This window comes from Myxocyprinus asiaticus, chromosome 30, assembly GCF_019703515.2.
Source record: "Myxocyprinus asiaticus isolate MX2 ecotype Aquarium Trade chromosome 30, UBuf_Myxa_2, whole genome shotgun sequence".
In the NCBI taxonomy this organism is placed as follows: Eukaryota; Metazoa; Chordata; class Actinopteri; order Cypriniformes; family Catostomidae; genus Myxocyprinus; species Myxocyprinus asiaticus.
Window position 1 is genome coordinate 8,366,504 of NC_059373.1, and position 19,567 is coordinate 8,386,070.

General features: G+C 37.0%; 1 protein-coding gene across 1 annotated transcript; it reads left to right on the forward strand.

Annotated features, from left to right (window-relative positions):
• Positions 1 to 835: 835 nt before the first annotated feature.
• Positions 836 to 19,449, forward strand: mindy1 (MINDY lysine 48 deubiquitinase 1). The gene is made up of 11 exons (XM_051663701.1): positions 836 to 1,037; positions 1,313 to 1,344; positions 1,457 to 2,902; positions 3,399 to 3,456; positions 6,275 to 6,339; positions 7,511 to 7,669; positions 14,610 to 14,712; positions 15,214 to 15,356; positions 15,706 to 15,897; positions 17,427 to 17,579; positions 18,838 to 19,449. Exons 3-11 carry the CDS (start codon positions 2,222 to 2,224, stop codon positions 18,916 to 18,918), a joined length of 1,635 nt encoding a protein of 544 aa, XP_051519661.1. The 5' UTR covers positions 836 to 1,037; positions 1,313 to 1,344; positions 1,457 to 2,221; the 3' UTR covers positions 18,919 to 19,449.
• The last annotated feature ends 118 nt before the right edge of the window (positions 19,450 to 19,567 follow it).

Genomic DNA, 19,567 nt, shown 5'->3' on the forward strand with positions numbered 1-19,567 from the left:
AATGCCACAGCAAGCCTCAAAATTCCATAGACAAAATAAATGATTAACAGTAGAGTTCATCATACAAGTTAATTCCCAGTTATACAGAAACCTAGAACAAAATCTAGTTTAACCGGTAAAGTTAAACATTCACTAATATGTGCATTTCTTTTGTACCTTTTCATATCCGGATTGTGCTTGCAACATATGTAATGCAATAAACCAGTTTTTACCCTTTGTGAAGGTATAAAGTGCTGTTGTTGCAATTTATAGGGTTTTTAATAAATTATTAATTGATGTGTTTGCACTAGATTATTCAAAACTGTTTAAAATGTATTGCAGGTACCCTTATTTAAAAAAGCCATAAGATCGTCACAAAGCTATCCATATCTAAAATGGATTATAGCCTACTAATTGAAGAACAGATTCACCAAGTTTACTAAGGTTAATGTAAGGTTTGCTTGGTTTTTAAAAAGCTGCTGTTATAGAACTCTCATTCTATTCTGTTCTATTCTGTTCTGTTATGTTCTGGTCACGCCCTTATATGTACATCTCGCACATGCATTTCCATTTTCCAACCACAAGAGGGCACTAGATGTGAGATCAAAATATTTACTTTATCCGTCTTAAAATATCACGTATTTTGCAGCAGCTCTTTTTTATTTTATTGTTATTATTTTTTTAAACAAACAGTGTGATATTTTTCCATAGTAAAACACTTTGCCAGAACGGTCAAAATACTGCTGAGTTATGAGCGGAGAGTATTAGATTTCCGGTATGACGTCACTGTTTACAAACAGTAGCACCGGAAGTGAGACAGGCAAAAACAAGATTACGGAAAGAGAGTGAAGAGAGAGAGAGAGAGAGAGATATATAGTGAGAGAGTGAGAGGGAGAGAGAGAGAGAGAAAGAAAGACGTGCGCCTGCATCAGCCGGAGATCTAAACCTGTGGATTTAAATCCGACAGACTCACTATTTGTTTTTATTTCACAGTTTATATCTCTGAAATAAAGCATATCATTTTAAAGAATCAAATATCTGCACAAAAGGTCGCAATGGTGAGTTGCAGCTGTTATTTATGAGGCGAACTGCTGCCTGTAACTCTTAAAATAAGAATAGCTGGTTCAAACTGGCTTGTTTTCTCTATAATATCAAAGACTGAATTGGTTAAAGTAGCTGTTTGTACAAATTGCTTTGCAAATGTTGCCAAAAGTACCTTACTTATAATTCTAATAAGACATTTCTTTTTCTACCAGTTCAGTTGTGGTCAGAAGCCTCTTTGCCATGTTCATTGTTTAAGCAATAATAACAATGACCTATTTGCTCTTTTCAGATACCATTTTTCTGTGCTGCAGTTTAAAAAATGTAAGTAAACAATGTTTAATGTAAACAAAGATGTCAGTGGTTTGGGTGTATCATGTGTTTAGGCCATTTTAGTCAAATGTGTAATTGTCTGACCTCTTTCTGCTTGTTTCAGAGTTGGAAAGGTTTGTAAAATTTAAAAGCTGATACCAGAAAAAAATTCTTGACCTCCAGTGATTCACCCTTCAACAATCAGCTGAAGTGTGCTGCAACTCTGCTGACACGTGGGATTTGCTTCTGGGTCGTTCTTTGAGCATATGTTACTATTCAGAAAATAATTCGCAAACTATTTATTTTCCCTGAGCAGGGCTCATATTTATGCCCACTTCAGAATTATAAAGTTATGCATTGGGTTTCGCCTGTTTGTTCACGACGTGTTCGTAAATGCTGACGTGCCCTGTGTGTGGTCAAAGTAAGCCAACTCTGTGACTCAGCTGCTCTCAGAATTAGGCAACACAGAAACAACACTGCTAAGCAAAGGTGTGCCTAAAACTGCTACTTGAACTGTTTTGCTCCGTTAATTCTCTTGTGATGGATGTGAAACCAAAGCAGAATTGTCAAGGAGTCCCAAGAAGTCCCACGCCTTTTTAATAAAAAGGAATTGATGCGTTATATCTTTCAACTTTTTGCCTAAAGGCAGAAATCAAGCCAGAGAGTGGATCTTGGAAAAGTCACTCAGCCAACTCTAAAGGACTTTTAATGTGCTAAAACTCAGGAAAATGAAGTAAACAAAAATAGTTTTGGGGGGAAAAAACAAACAGTCACTGCCAGGATAAATTTGGTCAAAAGAGTTTTTTCTAAAAACGTTTTTGCTTTTTCATTTAAGTTTTAATTGGGCTTGTTAGTTGTAAGCACACATTAGTAACTCTTCTGTCAGGTCATGGCAGATTCTTGCTCCGATACCGTTGATGGTGAGGTTGTAGGCATTTCTGAAGGACAGAAGTTAAACACAACCAAAAATGAGGACTTTGACCCTGCCAGACCACAAGAGGGAAAAATCAGCCAAAAAGAGGTTGTGGGTTCCACTGAGCATGGGAGTACACATGATGGAAGTACTCCATGTGTTACAAAAGATGACAGCACACCATGCAGAGATCCTCCTCCAACCTCATCGTCTCTTGAAGATGAAGCTAAAACCGTTCAGTTGGTCTCAGTGACCAGTAGGAGCCAAGAAGACAAGACTGATGATTCCGAGATCATCAATAGCCTATCCTACACACCCAGCCAATCAGAAGTGACGCCCACTTTCTCCATGGCCAGTCTGGAATTCTCAGAGGAGACTAATGGGATACCTCCTGATGGACCTTTGATTTCAACTAAATCTGCTCAGGATGGTGATTACAAGTTTTCACCTGATCAAGTCCCCTCTCAGGAGGGGGATGATGCTGGGATCTGTGGTGGGGGTGCTGCTAAGGTTATGGCATCGGAGCCGACCATGCCAGCATATTATTTTGTCAAGTGGATCACCTGGAAAGAGAAGAAGACAGCGATCATCACACAAAGCGAGAATGGACCTTGCCCGCTGATAGCCATTATGAACATACTGCTGTTGCGGTGGAAGGTAAGCCATTCACTTTTACCTGTTGTCCCATGGGGTATGGAATCTGCTGGTTCCAAGGTACAGCATAGCTTTATTGGATAAAGTTTGCATCTGTTTACTTTCTGTATAATGGATTATAAGTGGTGTTTACCAAGGCAAGCATCTCTATCACTCATACTTGAACAAACCCTGATTTTTGCCAGTTATCAGCATATTGCCATGCATTTAAATGCACTCAATGACTCCAACATTGAGCTGAAGTTGAAAGGTTCATGTAAGGTATATCTGTTTATTTCTTCTCATGGGCCAGTAATAGTCCCATGACTCTACTATCTTTGAACTGTGTAAACATGAGTTCACCAGTACAGTAGAACTCTGATGAAACACATTCAGCAAAAGCAAACTTGTGAAATCAAAATGAGGAGGTGCTGTAACTAAAAGCAGTTTCATGTTCATTTATTTTAGATCAATACATAGGTCAAGAAATCAATGTTTGAAATATTTGTTTATTCTTTAGGTGAAGTTTCCTGCTCAGACAGAGGTGGTCACCACAGAAGAGCTAATGGCTCACCTTGGTAAGATGTTTGGACATAAAGTATCTTATATTTCAATAGATTGCAACAATCTGGTTCCGGAAGTAAAAATTCCATTCATTTTTTCCATAGGGGAATTGATTTTTAACGATAACTTCTAAACCTTTAAAGTCAAACCTTCTGTGAGCTCAGAGGTTGTTAATCGATGGTTTATGCTTCCTTTAAAGCCAGCAGTCCATACATTCCTCTTCATTTTTATATAATGGTATTTAATAGTGGAATTACCGGTGAAGAACTACACTACCTATGATTCTGACAGGAAAATGTCCACCAATCCGAAAATCACAGCAAACCAAGTGCGCCAAGAGTCCAGCAGCGACCACCCACTCCCCAACACTCTCCAGCTACTTTTATTTTTGCATAAATCAGAATTTTTGTGTGAAATATATTGCTTCTATACCTATAATCAACAACTTTAATTCAATAGTTTTTTTTTTGGAAGGTAAAGTATGTAATTTCTGAGCTACTATTGGCACCAAAAGGAATTACAAGAATAAAGTATGTTTGCAAACAACCTTTGCCAACCCTCCTTAAGCCCAAAGTATGCTTCGATTTTGTCACGAGCGCTCAGCGTCTGCGTACAGTCAAACGCAAGCCTGTCAAAGTATACTCCATCTGACTGTGCGCACATACACAGTCGGTTGGCACGTGCGTGCTATGACCGTACGAGTCAATGGACTATTTCTCTTCAGGAGTTCAGATCCATAAAGATGTCTTTATAGTCCTTCAAACTTGAGGTATACAATTGCAGGTATCGCCTGACCTCATCGCACACGTGTTCTTGATGTGCACATCCACTGTTGACGTTTTACACCTTCGTCTCCTGTTGTTTACCGTCGATTACATATTGTTCTAGTGCATCTTCCTGATAACAACAGCTCAAACGTGAGTGTTGCCACCTTTTGGACACACTAATTGGCGCATGCGCATTCTGCGCATTAAAAGACGCACGGTTAGAAAAATTGGACTGTGTGCGTTCAGTGCCCGAGCACTCTGCTGATGATAAGAATTGCATCACGCGTCCTGTACGCGGACTTCCAGCGTTTGCATCTGACCGAAGTATACTTTGGGCTTTAGACTCATCACACTGTTTCGCACTCTCTGATTCCCTTTGAACAAATAGGCCATACTAAATAAAGGTGATAAACATTTAACATAGTAATAAACAAAACTACTGTAACATATACACACCAGACAGAAAGCATGGCAGAGAAATTGGGTCGTCCGATAACATCGCCGCATTGAACGGCAGCTGAGTGCGCGGGGGACCCAGTACATGTGGGTAGGATGGTTCTTCTGGTAATTAGTAAGCATAACGATACATATTCCGAGTATCTTACAAATTTATTTGAAGTTCGACATTAATGAACTAACTTGAGTGTATCTTACCTGTCAAGAAGCAAAATTTCCTCAAAGTCCTTCACCTTGTAAATGCGACACCAATATTCACTCTGGTTTTACTACATTCTCAGTCTCTGTGTGTTTTAGAAAGTTATCACATTTTGGCAAAGCTAAATTTCTTTTCCTCAGTAACACGTCTGCCATGGATGTTCATATTTGCCCAGCTGAACAAGTAGCCATGCCCCAAACTCCCTCTGTAGGTTGAGCTAGAAAGGGATGGGTGGAGCTGAGAGGGTTGCTCAAAATATAAACATCAATGTTTTGATAGTGCCTGGGAGGTTCAGTGTTTATACTTTTGGGTGAGATAAACCCACAAATGGCTTACTCATAGTTGTCAATGAACAATAAACTGGGATAAATGAACATATTTTCACTTCAAAAAAAGTTGCATACTTCACCCTTAAATTATGTCATTTGCAATGCTTTATTGAGTTGTAGTTCATTCCCTCATTAAAGATATTAAGTATACAGACTTATATGTTCATTTTTTTTTTTTTTTTTTTTTTTTTTTTTTTCTTTCTTGTCTGATTTTCAAATTCTAATCAAAGTTTGTTATGTTGTGATTCACCTCTGAGCTGGTTGGTTTGGTTCATAGCTTAGAACTCTTTCATGTAGAACTTTATGAAATTCCTTATAAAAAAAAAAAATGAATGAGAAAAATATTTCCGGAACCAAGGCGCCTGAAAAAGTGGATGGGAACTGTAGCGCTCTGTATGCTTTTAGGTACATTTTAGTGCATGACTCATGACACATCTTTCCAGTTATTGGTCCATAATTACTTAAGCGGCTGTAGTGGTACTCTACAATAAACTTTTTGGTTTGAAACAAATGGCTGGACTGACTTGAGAAGAATGGGGGAGGGGGTTACACTGTGAAAACATTTGTGTTGCAGTACCACTAATGGCACCTCAATAGCAGAATATATTAAAATCATTAAATCCCTGCCCCCAAAAGTAGACTCGTGTAGGTGATGCTTTTCCAAAGAGCCTTACATTACACTGTACGGACAAACCCTCTGGAGCAATCTGGAGTTAAGAGCCTTGCTCAAGGATACAGTAGTAATAGTTAGATTGACCTTGCTGGGTTTAAACCTGCAACATTTGAGTTAACAGTCCAGATGTTTAACCTCGAGGCCATATCATCCTGCTGTTTAACTTTGGGTGTAGCTCATGTTTCAATATTTTCTTTTTATGGTGACCCCTGAAAGTATTTAAACATTTAAGCCATACTTAAAAATGTATGAATCTCATTGCATTAGATAACAAAATATAAAACCAACTGTCATCTGAAAACAAATTATGTTTTTCTAGGACTGCACTTTTTCGCAATTACCTTTAGTTAATTAGTCTCAGTTTAGTCTAATGTAAAATACTTATGTCTGATTCTCTTCTCATTGTAGGTGAATGTGTGTTGTCCATTAAACCACGAGAGAAAGCAGAGGGTATGGAGCTCAATTTTCAACAGGTAAATTGGAATGTAGGAAAACATGCGTAACAGCCTCTGCTCGGCACGGATCTTGAGCACATGTCGAGTGATATTAATTAACATTAAACAGATGAGCAGCTCTAGGAACCCAGAGCTTCAACTCTACAGTCCCATATAGACAGACATTGGGAATGCCTTCAATCCATGAATGAGCACTTTTCATTCCTTCATTACCAATTCAAATACAACAGTTACAATGTTTGTTTGTGTGTGGGCTGGAAATAAGCATCCTTTTGTTTACACAAACATAAAGTTACATTGCCAAATCTATACTGTTCCTTTGTTGAAGATTAGATCTTCAGATCTTCTTTAGCCCATGTGTCTCTTTTTCAAGAACATTTCACTTCACTGGAACTTCACTTGTTTTTTTAAATATAATAAACTTGAAATTGAGCTTTAAAGATTCATTTAAAATTGATAAAGATGTCAAATAGAAATACCCAAGTTTCTTTTTCATTTTGTCATAGAATTGCAGTAAGTTGTATGCTTTTAATTTTTGTTTATTACTTTTTAATTAGATTGGAGCTTAAAAATGTTGGGAAAGGGGGCCTGAGTTGCTCAGCGAGTATTGACGCTGACAACCACCCCTGGAGTTGAATCCAGGGTGTGCTGAGTGACTCCAGACAGGTCTCCTAAGCAACCAAATTGGCCCGGTTGCTAGGGAGGGTAGAGTCACATGGGGTAACCTCCTCGTGGTCGCGATTAGTGGTTCTCACTCTCAATGGGGCGCATAGTAAATTGTTCGTGGATCGCGGAGAGTAACTTGAGCCTCCACATGCTGGGAGTCTCCGCGGTGTCATGCACAACGAGCCACGTGATAAGATGCGTGGATTGACTGTCTCAGAAGCGGAGGCAACTGAGACTTGTCCTCCCCCACCCGGATTGAGGTGAGTAACCGCGCCACCACGAGGACCTACTAAGTAGTGGGAATTGGACATTCCAAATTGGGGAGAAAAGGGGATAAAAAAAATATTTACCATAAAAATGGTAAATGCTGCTTTTACTAACTTACCCTCAACCGAAACGTGCAGAAATCTCGCATTTACTGAGGTCAGTAACATGAACATGATAGACTAAACTTAAATGGCAAGGTCTTTTCATTAATGTCAGAAGACTTTATTTGTTATGATACTTTTCACTTTCTTCACAGAACATGAGCGATGCGATGGCTGTGCTGCCAAAATTGTCAACAGGCCTCGATGTTAATGTGCGTTTTACGGGTGTGTCTGATTTTGAGTACACTCCTGAATGCATCGTCTTTGATCTGCTTGACATTCCACTCTACCATGGCTGGCTCGTAGACCCGCAGGTTAGTCAACAAATAATTGTTAAAAATGTGTATGTTTGACATCCAAGCAACTATACAAAATCAACAGTGTTGGGAAAGCTACTTTGAAACTGTAGCTGCCCAAGCTAGTTAACTAAACTATAGTCAAGCTACTCTTTAAAAAAAAAAAAAAAAATAGTTAGCTTCACTACATGTTACTAACAAAAAGTAGCTAATTACATTAAAGTATTTTAAAATATACTTTAAAATATTTTTAAAAATACTTTAACAATCAGATATTATTTCATTCTGCTGTCAGAAGTTCTGAAGACCTAATTGTCATTTATTTAATTAGGGTGACCCTGCACAATTGTGGTGACAACATTGTATTGAACATATACATTTATATTTAATAATAGTGGTTGACCGATATGGGTTTTTCAGTGGCAGATATCGATATCTATAGAGCAGTTTGGCCGATATATGTATGTGTATATATATATATATATGTATGTGTGTGTATATATATATATATATATATATATGTATGTGTATATATATATATATATATGTATGTGTATATATATATATATATATGTATGTGTATATATATATATGTATGTGTATATATATATGTATATGTATGTGTATATATATATATATATATATATATATATATATATATATACACACACACACACACACACACAGTATTTTCTACAGTATTTACTCAAATTTGTATAAACTTGAAAAGAAAAAAACCTTGAAAACAGAAAATGTTGACTATCCATTGACAAATCTATTGGTAGATTTTGGAACTGACAAATGGAGGGAAAATAACCCTTTTGTTAATCGGCCAAGCAAATATATTTATCGGCCGATGCCAATTATCGCAAAATAGCCAAATAGTCAAGTCATTTTTATTTGTATAGCTCTTTTCACAACACACATCGTTTCAAAGAAACTTTACAGAAAATCGTGCATTAACAGAAAATGAAACTAAAATCTATAAAGTCATAGAGTCATCATTGTGTAGTTTGATTAAATATGATTGTAAATTGTGTATAAAAATAAATTATTAAATAATAATTGCATTTATAACCCCAGTGAACAAGCTGAAGGCGACTGTGGCAAGGAACACAAAACTCTATAAGATGTTGGTTAATGGAGAAAAATAATCTTGGGAGAAACCAGGCTCACTGTGGGTGCCAGTTCCCCTCTGGCTAACCAGCATGAATATAATGCCAATATTAGTTATTTGTGTGCAGTGCAAGTCATGGTATAAAATTAGTAAACTAAGTAAGTGTTATGGGCCAGTGTTTATACAAAGATTTTTTATAAAATATAATGTCTTTGAAGTTCAGCCTGCAGAAGTTCACAATGATGCATTGTCCTTTGTTAGTTGGCCGATGAAGGCTTTTGTTGGCAAATTATTGAAAGTCTAGGTATTCAATTTTAAGAGTGTAGTCCATCATTAGACCAAGTTGATGCAGGCAGAGATCAGTGAGGTGCATCGCAGTTCAACCGGCAGGTCATTTTGGTGAGGTCTATCCTAAGTCCAAGGTTCAGGCAGTGGCAAATGAATTATCCCTTGTCTTATGGTTGGAGTTGGCATCAGTTCATCCCCTGAAGTCGATCGTAATAGACTGAAGTGATGTCTGGCTGACACCGGCTGCATTTAGTCATCATCACTCAGAGACACCTAGCAGTGGAGTCTGACACCAAGCAGGAACGGAGGTGGATCTGGCCGGCTCTGGTAACCTCGGGATATGAATCCCGAGGTTGAGACAGGGAAACAAATAGAATAATATTAGCATAGATGCCATTCAATTTTTTGTAGAGTTATAGAGCATGATCAATGTTTCTGTTTCTAGCAGACCTAACTAAATCAGTGTAATTGTGAGTTGATGGATAACTTAGGTGTATGCCTGGCTAAATAGATGAGTCTTTAGTCTAGACTTAAACTGAGAGAGTGTGTCTGTGTCCCGAACAGTGTTAGGGAAACTATTCCATAGTTCAGTAGCCAAATATGAAAAGGATCTACCTCCTTTTGTGGATTTTGATATTCTAGGAACTATTAACAGGCCATAATTTTGCAATCGTAATGAACATGATGGAATATAGCGTGGTAGAAGGTCACTTAAGTACTATGGAGCTAGACCATTCAAAGCTTTGTATGTTGTTAACAGAATTTTAAAATTAATACGAAATTGAACAGGTAGCCAATGTAATGATGATAAAATGGGACTAATACAGTTGAAGTCAGAAGTTTACGTGTATGTACACCTTAGCCAAATACATTTAAACTCAGTTTTTCACAATTCCTGACATTTAATCGTAGAAAACATTCCCTGTCTTAGGTCAGTTAGGATCACTACTTAATTTTAAGGATGTGAAATGTCAGAATAATAGTAGAGAGAATTATTACAGTGGGTCAGAAGTTTACACACACTTTGTTAGTATTTGGTAGCATTGCCTTTAAATTGTTTAACTTGGGTGAAACGTTTTGCGTAACCTTCCACAAGCTTCTCACAATAAGTTGCTGGAATTTTGGCCCATTCCTCCAGACAGAACTAGTGTAACTGAGTCAGGTTTGTAGGCCTCCTTGCTCGCACATGCTTTTTCAGTTCTGCCCACAAATTTTCTATCAGATTGAGGTCAGGGCTTTTTGATGGCCACTTCAATACCTTGACTTTGTTGTCCTTTAACTTCCTGGCTGATGCCTTGAGATGTTGCTTCAATATATTCACATCATTTTCCTTCCTCATGATGCCATCTATTTTGTGAAGTGCACCAGCCCCTCATGCAGCAAATCACCCCCACAACATGATGCTTCCACCTCCATGCTTCACAGTTGGGATGGTATCCTTCGGCTTGCAAACCTCACCTTTTTTCCTCCAAACATAACAATGGTCATTATGGCCAAACAGTTTTATATTTGTTTCATCAGACCAGAGGACATTTCTCCAAAAAGTAAGATCTTTGTCCCGATGTGCACTTGCAAACTGTAGTCTGGCTTTTTTATGGTGGTTTTGGTTTTCTTCCTTGCTGAGCAGCCTTTCAGGTTATGATGATATAGGACTTGTTTTACTGTGGATATAGATACTTGTCTACCTGTTTCCTCCAGCATCTTCAAAAGGTCATTTGCTGTTGTTCTGGGATTGATCTGCACTTTTCGCACCAAACTACATTCATTTCTAGGAGACAGAATGTGTCTCCTTCCTGAGTGGTATGATGGCTACGTGGTCCCATGGTGTTTATACTTGCATACTATTGTTTGTACAGATGAATGTGGTACCTTAAGGCATTTGGAAATTGCTCTCAAGGATGAACCAGACTTGTGGAGGTCCACAATTTTTTTTTCTGAGGTCTTGGCTGATTTCTTTTGATTTTCCCATGATGTCAAACAAAGAGGCACTGAGTTTGAAGGCAGGCCTTAAAATACATCCACAGGTACACCTCGTATCAGAAGCAAATTGGCTAATTGTCTAAAGGCTTGACATCATTTTTTGGAATTTTCCAAGCTGCTTAAAGGCACAGTTAACTTGGTGTATGTACATTTCTGACCCACTGGAATTGTGATATAGTCAATTAAAAGTGAAACAATCTGTCTGTAAACAATTGTTGGAAAAATTACTTGTGTCGCAAAGTAGATGTCCTAAACAACTTGCCAAAACTATAGTTTGATAACATTAAATCTGTGGAGTGTTTAAAAAAAATGAGTTTTAATGACTTTAACCTAAGTGTATGTAAACTTCTGACTTCAACTGTGTGATCATATTTCTTGGTTCTAGTCAGCACTCTGGCTGCTGCATTTTGAACCAATTGAAGTTTATTTATTGAACTTGCAGGACATCCTCCCAGTAATGCATTACAATAATCTAGTCTTGCGGTCATGAATGCGTTAATTCGTTTTTTGGCATCAGCAACAGAGAGCATGTGTTGTAACTTAGCAATATTTCTGAGGTGGAAGAATGCTGTTCTACAAACATTGGACATTTTATTTTCAAAGGACAGATTGGTATAAAAAATAACACCCAAGTTCTTCGCTGTAGAAGACGATGTAACAGTATATCCATCAAGAGTCAAATTATATTTTAGCTGCTTATTTTTAGAGGTTTTTGGTCCAATAATTAGTACCTCTGTTTTATCGGAATTGAGTAGAAGGAAATTTCTGGCAATCCAATCTTTGATTTCATTGATGCACTCGTTGGCTTTTGAAGAAATATAAAGTTGGTATCGTTGGCATAACAGTGGAAACTTATTCCACGATTCCTGATAATATCTCCCAGGAGAAGCATATATAAGGAGAAAAGCAGAGGCCCTAAAACTGATCCCTGTGGCACTCCATACTTAACTTTTGTTTCATTTGACAATTCCTTGTTTACACAGACAAAGTGGTAGCGGTCTGTTAAATAGGACCTAAACCATGGCAGTTAAAATTGCATTGCAAGTCCACAAATGGCAACATAATTCTCCAGCCTGTTCAAGAGAATGTCATGATCTATGGTGTCGAAGGCAGCACTAAGATCTAAAAGCACTAGAAGAGAAATGCAGCCACGATCAGATGATAAGAGCAAGTCATTTGTAACTGATAAGTGCAGTCTCTGTACTGTGATGGGGCCTAAATCCTGACTGAAATTGTTCATATATACTATTTCTCTGTAGAAATTAACATTGTTGGGAGGACACTACCTTTTCTAGAATTTTCATCATAAACGGGAGATTTGAAATCGGTCTATAATTAGCCAATTCTCCAGGATCAAGCTGTGGCTTCTTAATAAGTGGTTTGATAACTGCCATTTTTAAGTTTCTTGGGACATGTCCTAAGGATAGCGAGGAGTTAATAATATTAAGAAGAGGTTCTGAGATTACAGGGAATATCTCTTTTAAGAGCTTAGTTGGTATTAGATCTAACATACATGTTGTGGCTTTTGATGTTTCGATAAGTTTTGTTAGCTCTTCATGACCTATGACAGCGAAGGATTGAAGTTGATCATGAGGAAAAGTATGAGATACTGTTTTCTGTGGTACTGTGGCAGACGATTGTGTAATTCTATTTCTGATTATTTCAATTTTATCAGTAAAGAAATTAATGAAGTCATTACTATTGTGCTGCGATGGAATATCTGGTTCAGTCAAGGCTTTAGTCCTAACCAATTTAGCCACAGTACTGAATAAACACCTAGGATTATTTTTTATGAATTGGCTCAAATATGCTGACCTGGCAGCTTTTAGTGTCTGTCTGCAGCTACAGACACTATCCTTCCATGCACCACAAAATACCTTTAATTTTGTATTCTTCCACTTGCGCTCCATTTTCCAAGCTGCTTTCTTGACACTATCAAGAGTGCTAAAGAAAACTATATTTATATTTTCTGATATTATTTCAAGTTCTTCTAGACTTTTTGGATTGAGTATATGAGATAAATCTGGAAGATTATTAAATAATTAGATTATCGTTCTACCTGAACGATAGCATGGTGTAGATTGAGTAACATTAGCTAATCGCAGCATACAAAAGACGAGGTAATGATCTGAGATGTCATCGTTCTGCGGCAGCATTTCTATAGTATCAACATCAAATCCGTATGACAGAATTAAATCTAGTGTATGATTACGGCAATGAGTTGGTCCTGTCACATTTTGTCTGACTCCAAGAGTTGAGAATATCAAGAAATGCTAATCCCAATGTGTCATTTTCATTATCTATGTGAATGTTGAAGTCACGAATAATTAAAGCTCTATCCACAGTAACTACTTGATATGATAGAACATTTGAAAATTCACCAAGGAAATCAGAATACGGCCCTGTTGATCTGTATACTTTATTGTATCAGACGGTGTCACATTAAGCATTATTTATAACAATAACCTGGGGGAGTAGATATATTTAAACTAATATATTCATCCGGTATAAGCCAAGTATCAGTCACACAGAGTGCATCCAAAATATGATCTGTAATAATTTCATTTACAATAAGTGCTTTGGTTCAAATAGATCTAATGTTTAGTGGCCTTACCTTTTATATGATGTTTATATTCAATTTATTTTGAAGAAAAAATATCAGCCGATTAATTGGCCTGGCCGATATATCGGTCTGTCACTACTAAATACAATTGTAATTTGATGATACAATTTCATCAAATTGAATTGAGTAATCTTTAACAAATAATAATAATAAAAATATATATTAAGTTTCATTCATTTAATTTTGATACAAATTACACAATTCAGATCGATGGAATTTTGTTGTGAAACTGAAATGTGTAAATGTTAAAAATAGATAAAAATATTTTTGCATTTGTAAAAAAAAACTTATACACCCTATTGTATATAGAGTAGAAATATAGTGATAAACAGCAGCAATTATCTAAATATATATATATTAAAAAAAAGCAAAAATCAAGGTTACAATAAGGCACTTACAATGAAAATTAATGTGGCCAATTTCTGGAGGGTTTAAATACAAAAATGTGAAGCTTATAATTATATAAAAGCACTTACATTCTTCTGTTAAAACTTGTGTATTATTTGAGCTGTAAATCGTCATTTTTACAGTCATTTTAGGGTTTGTTGACATTACATCATCATGGTAACGAAGTTGTAAAACTGGCAATATCTTTACACAGAAAAGGTTAGTAAGTGGTTTTATCACACTAAAATCATGTTTGCACGCATATTCTTTATGTCTTGTGGCTCTACTTTTGAAACGTTAAAAAATTGGCCCCCATTCACTTACATTGTAAGTGTCTCACTGTAACCCAGATTTTTAAAGGAGGGATGAGTCAAAGTTATTTTTTGTGGTAATCAACATTATGCCACAAATGCTGCCGATTGAGCTTAACTTGTATTGAACCCGGAATATTCCTTTAAGTGAATCGTTGAGTCATTTAAGTTAACTAGTTCACATCACATATTATAGAATTCAAGTACTGAATCTTTCAAAAAGCTTAAGATAATTTAAATTTGTCTTGACAGAGTCCTGAAATGGTGTCTGCAGTGGGAAAGCTGAGCTACAACCAACTGGTGGAGAAGATTATAGACTTCAAGCACTCGACAGATAGCAGTCAAGTCAGTGAAGGTATATGAAGAACTCACTAATTCATGATCAGACAATGCATTTCCATATATTACTATCTAACTCTGTTTTGTTTTCAATTTCTGATTTTTTTCTTATAAAATTGACAGTTTTAATTCATTGAAATTAATATAAGAGCAGTTGAGCTGTCTATAAATTCTTGTATATGTAAAGGATAATGCAAGGAAGTCAGACAGACATTATTGCAAATTGAATTAGAACAGAGTGGTTAGGATCCTGACGCGAAGTAGAGTTGAAATTATTTAATTATGTGAGAAGAAACTAACACCGCTAAGTGGGAAGTCGGTTGTCTGGGACAACAGTCACTTATACAGTTTAGCACCCAATGACCCCCGGTCATTAAACAAAAACAATTAGAGAGGAGAATTTTGCAAAACTATTATAGACAGCAGGGTAATCCAGTTCACAGAAAGTGTTGGAAATGATACAGTGTTAATGCCTGATTGTATGTCATTAACTCTCATAATCTCTTTGTGTTGACAGGTTTGATAGCAGAGCAGTTTTTGGAGTCCACGGCAACACAGCTGTCATATCACGGCCTGTGTGAGCTCAGCACAACAGCCAAGGAGGGCGAGCTGTCTGTGTTTTTCAGAAACAACCACTTCAGTACCATGATAAAGCACAAGGTGTTTACCAGCCTCCCACACTGATCCCTGTGCCGTCAAGCAGCTTTAGAACCGCCGCCACCAAAAACAGTGAACATGTATAGACACAGTTATACCAAAAGCACAGGAGTAGTTAATTATATATAATGTTTTTTGCCCCCAGGTTAAATATTATGTTGCGATAATTGCATTTTGGAAGGATTTGTATGAATCACAAAGAAAAAGGAGCATTCTAACATGTTTGAGTTTATACTTCTGGAAATAATGACAAATGCACTTCAACTTTCAGTGGCTTTCTAGCAATAATTGTCACATTCATACGTTTGACCTGATGATCAGTGTTCTTTATGTTCATTGTGTGAAATTGCAGGGTCACCTCTACATACTGGTCACAGATCAGGGTTTCCTGCAGGAGGAGAATGTGGTGTGGGAGAGCCTTCACAATGTGGAAGGGGACGGAAACTTCTGTGACTCAAACTTCAGATTGTGTCCCCCATCCCAGAAACCCTCAGCAGCCAGCCAACCTACTGCACAGCAACAGCAGCAAATGCAGATCGACCAGGTGACTAGAGTTGTTGTCTTTTTTTCTTTTTGCTCTCTCTTTTTGCAACATTGCCTACTTTTCATTTATTTGTAATAATGCCATTTTTGTTTTGCTCTGATCAAGAATCATCATGTAAGAACATAATGTAGCTCAGTTATCTAGATATTATTTGACCTCCAATTTATTAAGTATACCATCTGCACCCATTTAAATTAGATTAGGTTAGTCTGACACAAGCTCACCCAAAAATGAAAATTCTCTCATAATTTACTCACCCTCATGCCATCCCAGATGTGTATGACTTTTTCTTCTTCTGAACACAAAGATTTTTAAAAGAATATCTCAACTCTGTAGGTCCATACAATGCATGCGAATGGTGACCAAAACATTTTTGGGGCTGGGGGGATTTTTCCCCTTTTCTCCCTAATTTGGAATGCCCAATTCCCAATGTGCTTTTAAGTCCTCGTGGTTGCGTAGTGATTCGCCTCAATCCGGGTGGCGGAGGACGAATCCCAGTTGCCTCCGCGTCTGAGACCGCCAACCCGTGCATCTTATCACGTGGCTTGTTGAGCGCGTTGACCCCGGAGACATAGCACGTGTGGAGGCTTCACGCATCCACCGCGGCATCCACGCTCAACTCACCACGCGCCCCACCGAGAACGAACCACATTATAGCGAGCACGAGGAGGTTACCCCATGTGACTCTACCCTCCCTAGCAACCGGGCCAATTTGATTGCTTAGGAGACCTGGCTGGAGTCACTCAGCACACCCTGGGATTCGAACTAGTGAACTCCAGGGGTGGTAGCCAGTGTATTTTACCACTGAGCTACCCAGGCCCCGGTGACCAAAATTTTGAAGCTCAAAAAAGATATGAAGGCAGCATAAAAGTAATCCATATAACTCCAGTGGTCTAATCCATATCTTCTGAAGTGATATGATAGGAGTAGGTGAGAAACAGATCAATATTTAAGTCCTTTTTTACTATAAATCTCCACTTTCACTTCTACATTCTTCTTCTTTGTTTTTTGGCGATTTGCATTCTTCGTGTATATCTCCACCTACTGATGTGGTCTCATCAAAGGTGGAGATTTATAGTAAACAAACACTTAAATATTAATCTGTTTCTCACCCATATCGCTTTATCATATCGCTTCGGAAGATATGGGTTTAACAACTGGAGTCGTATGGATTACTTTTATGCTGCCTTTATTTGATTTTTGGATATTCAAAGGCCTGATCACCATTCACTTGCATTGTATGGACCTACAGAATTGAAATATTCTTCTAAAAATCTTCATTTGTGTTATGCAGATGAAAGAAAGTCATACACATCTAGGGTGATCTGAGGGTGAGTAAATGATGAAAATTTTCATTTTTGGGTGAACAATTCCTTAAAAGCAACTTTAACATGTAACGTATGTATATCACACTGATTGTGAAATAATGTGCAAAAATTCCTTTTAATCCCCAGAGTCTTTCTTACAAATGTATGTGATAAAGATGTTGCTGGTTCACTTGACTTTCATTGTGTTGTCTGTAATTTCAGGACTATCTGGTGGCGATGTCCCTGCAGCAGGAGCAGGGTGAAGCTCCTGGACCCTTGAGTGATCTGGAGCTGGCCAGACAGCTGCAGCAGGAGGAGTACCAGCAACCTCAGCAGCAACAACAAAAGCAGCAGCAACAACCCTCTGCAGGACAGGTACTTCCTTCTCACCTTAGGATCTCTATTATGTTTGAAACTGTATGGGCTACTAACTGTATTTAAGGTTTTTCCTACATGAATGACCGTAACTGTGCCAGTTTGTGTCAGTTGTGAATTTACCATTCATAAACCTGTCTCTCTAGACTTGTTTAATGGTTGCCGGGTTAGTACAGTGGCCAACAGTTTGCAATGACTGGGATCTATGAATAGGAAACATAATAGCGTTGAAAACAGAAATTGTGGTTTTAAAAGAATTCTGAAAAGAATGATAGGGATTGACCCACATTTTACTCTAGAAAAAGCAAAAAGACAACATAAAATCAACATTTTAGATTTTTCTAAGAAATGTCACTGTGATCATGATTCAAAGTATTGAGTGTAATCTAATTGCAAAGTAATCAGTTACGATATTCTAATTACTTTTTAAAGTAAAAAAAAGTAGTTTAACACATTGCATTTTACATTTTGGTAATCAGATTACAGTAATGGCTTTCAATCAAGTTAATTACTTTTAAGTACATAACTTGGGTTGCACACTTTTCAAAAAATAGTATTATTTATGTAAAATACATTTAAAACATGAATTAAGTTCATAAATACATCTGTTTGTGGTTTTAAGACAGCGATAATGAACAAGGTGGAAATATAGAAATTATATTGAATTTGTGGAGCGGAAAATGTAACTTTTCTGTGAAATTATTTTTAAATAGTAACTTAAAAGTAAAGTAGATTGTAACATGATCACTTTTCCCACAAAGTAATCAGTAAAGTAATCTGTTAACAATTTCAGAGAATTAAGTAGTTATGTGTAGTGGATTACCATTTTTAAATTACTTACCCAACACTGATTCATTATGGTATTAAGATGAAGAAAAACATTTTGCTTCCATAATTTTTTAAAAATGTAACAATTGTTTTGATATCACAATGAAGCTTTACTTTTCTGCCGATATAACCAACAATATCATAGCTTAACATGTTTCACCCCCCCTCACCATCCAATCAAATCCCCATGAAGAAGTCCAAGTCACACTCTACTGTACATTATTTCATGCTAAATATACTTCCACTTGAAAATATGTCATATTTCAGAATTTAAATGCATCATTTAGGGTTTTGTGTAGCAGTTTGAGTGTCAACATATCTTTCGGAATAAACAACTTTTGAATATTTATAAATCTATAATAATAATAATAATAATAATCTGAGTGATTAAAATGGATTTCTAAAGGTGTTCTTGTTTATTTTCCTGCAGATGAGAGGTCAGGCCACAGCTCAACACGGAGGACAGAGGCGTCGAGAAAAGAAGGAAGACTCTGATTGTTGCATTCTTTAAGTTACAGTCCACTCGCCACCATAACCAAACTCTCTTAAGCCAGTTCAGCTTCAGTTAACATCTTTCTTCTGTACTACTGTTGAAACAAGGGACATTTCTAGCTGACCTGTCGTCCCAATGCCAAGCCTGCCTTTCCTGTACAGTTGTCCCTCTGTTTTTGCCTTTCCTTTAGCCTCATGTTTGGAACTGTTGCTTATCATTGACTTCTGGACCAAACAAAAAGGTAGCAGTTGTTTCTGAACACTAATGAGCATTTTTCTGAGTGCTAGTAAGGGCCTAACTATACCAGGTTAAAGTATTGTATTGTAAATGAAGAACTGTAACAGTAAATAATCAGGTATTGTTATAAGACTTTAATATTATACTGAAATACTACTGTCTGAAGTTGATCTGTAAAGTTACCTGACATCAGCTTTTCATCCAAAAGTGATGTACAGTACTCTGTGCTTTGATTCGCTCAGCAAACTGTGGGGCTCTGGGGTCCTTTTAAGCTGAGACAATAAAAGATACCTTTTCTGTGTTAATATGAAATGTGTGGCTTTTGATTTATGAAGGGTTTCTTAACCTGTGTTACAATGTGATTATTTTATAAATTGTGCAAAAATTTTAAGTGAAAAGTTTAATTGAAAAATGTACATAAATGTAAACA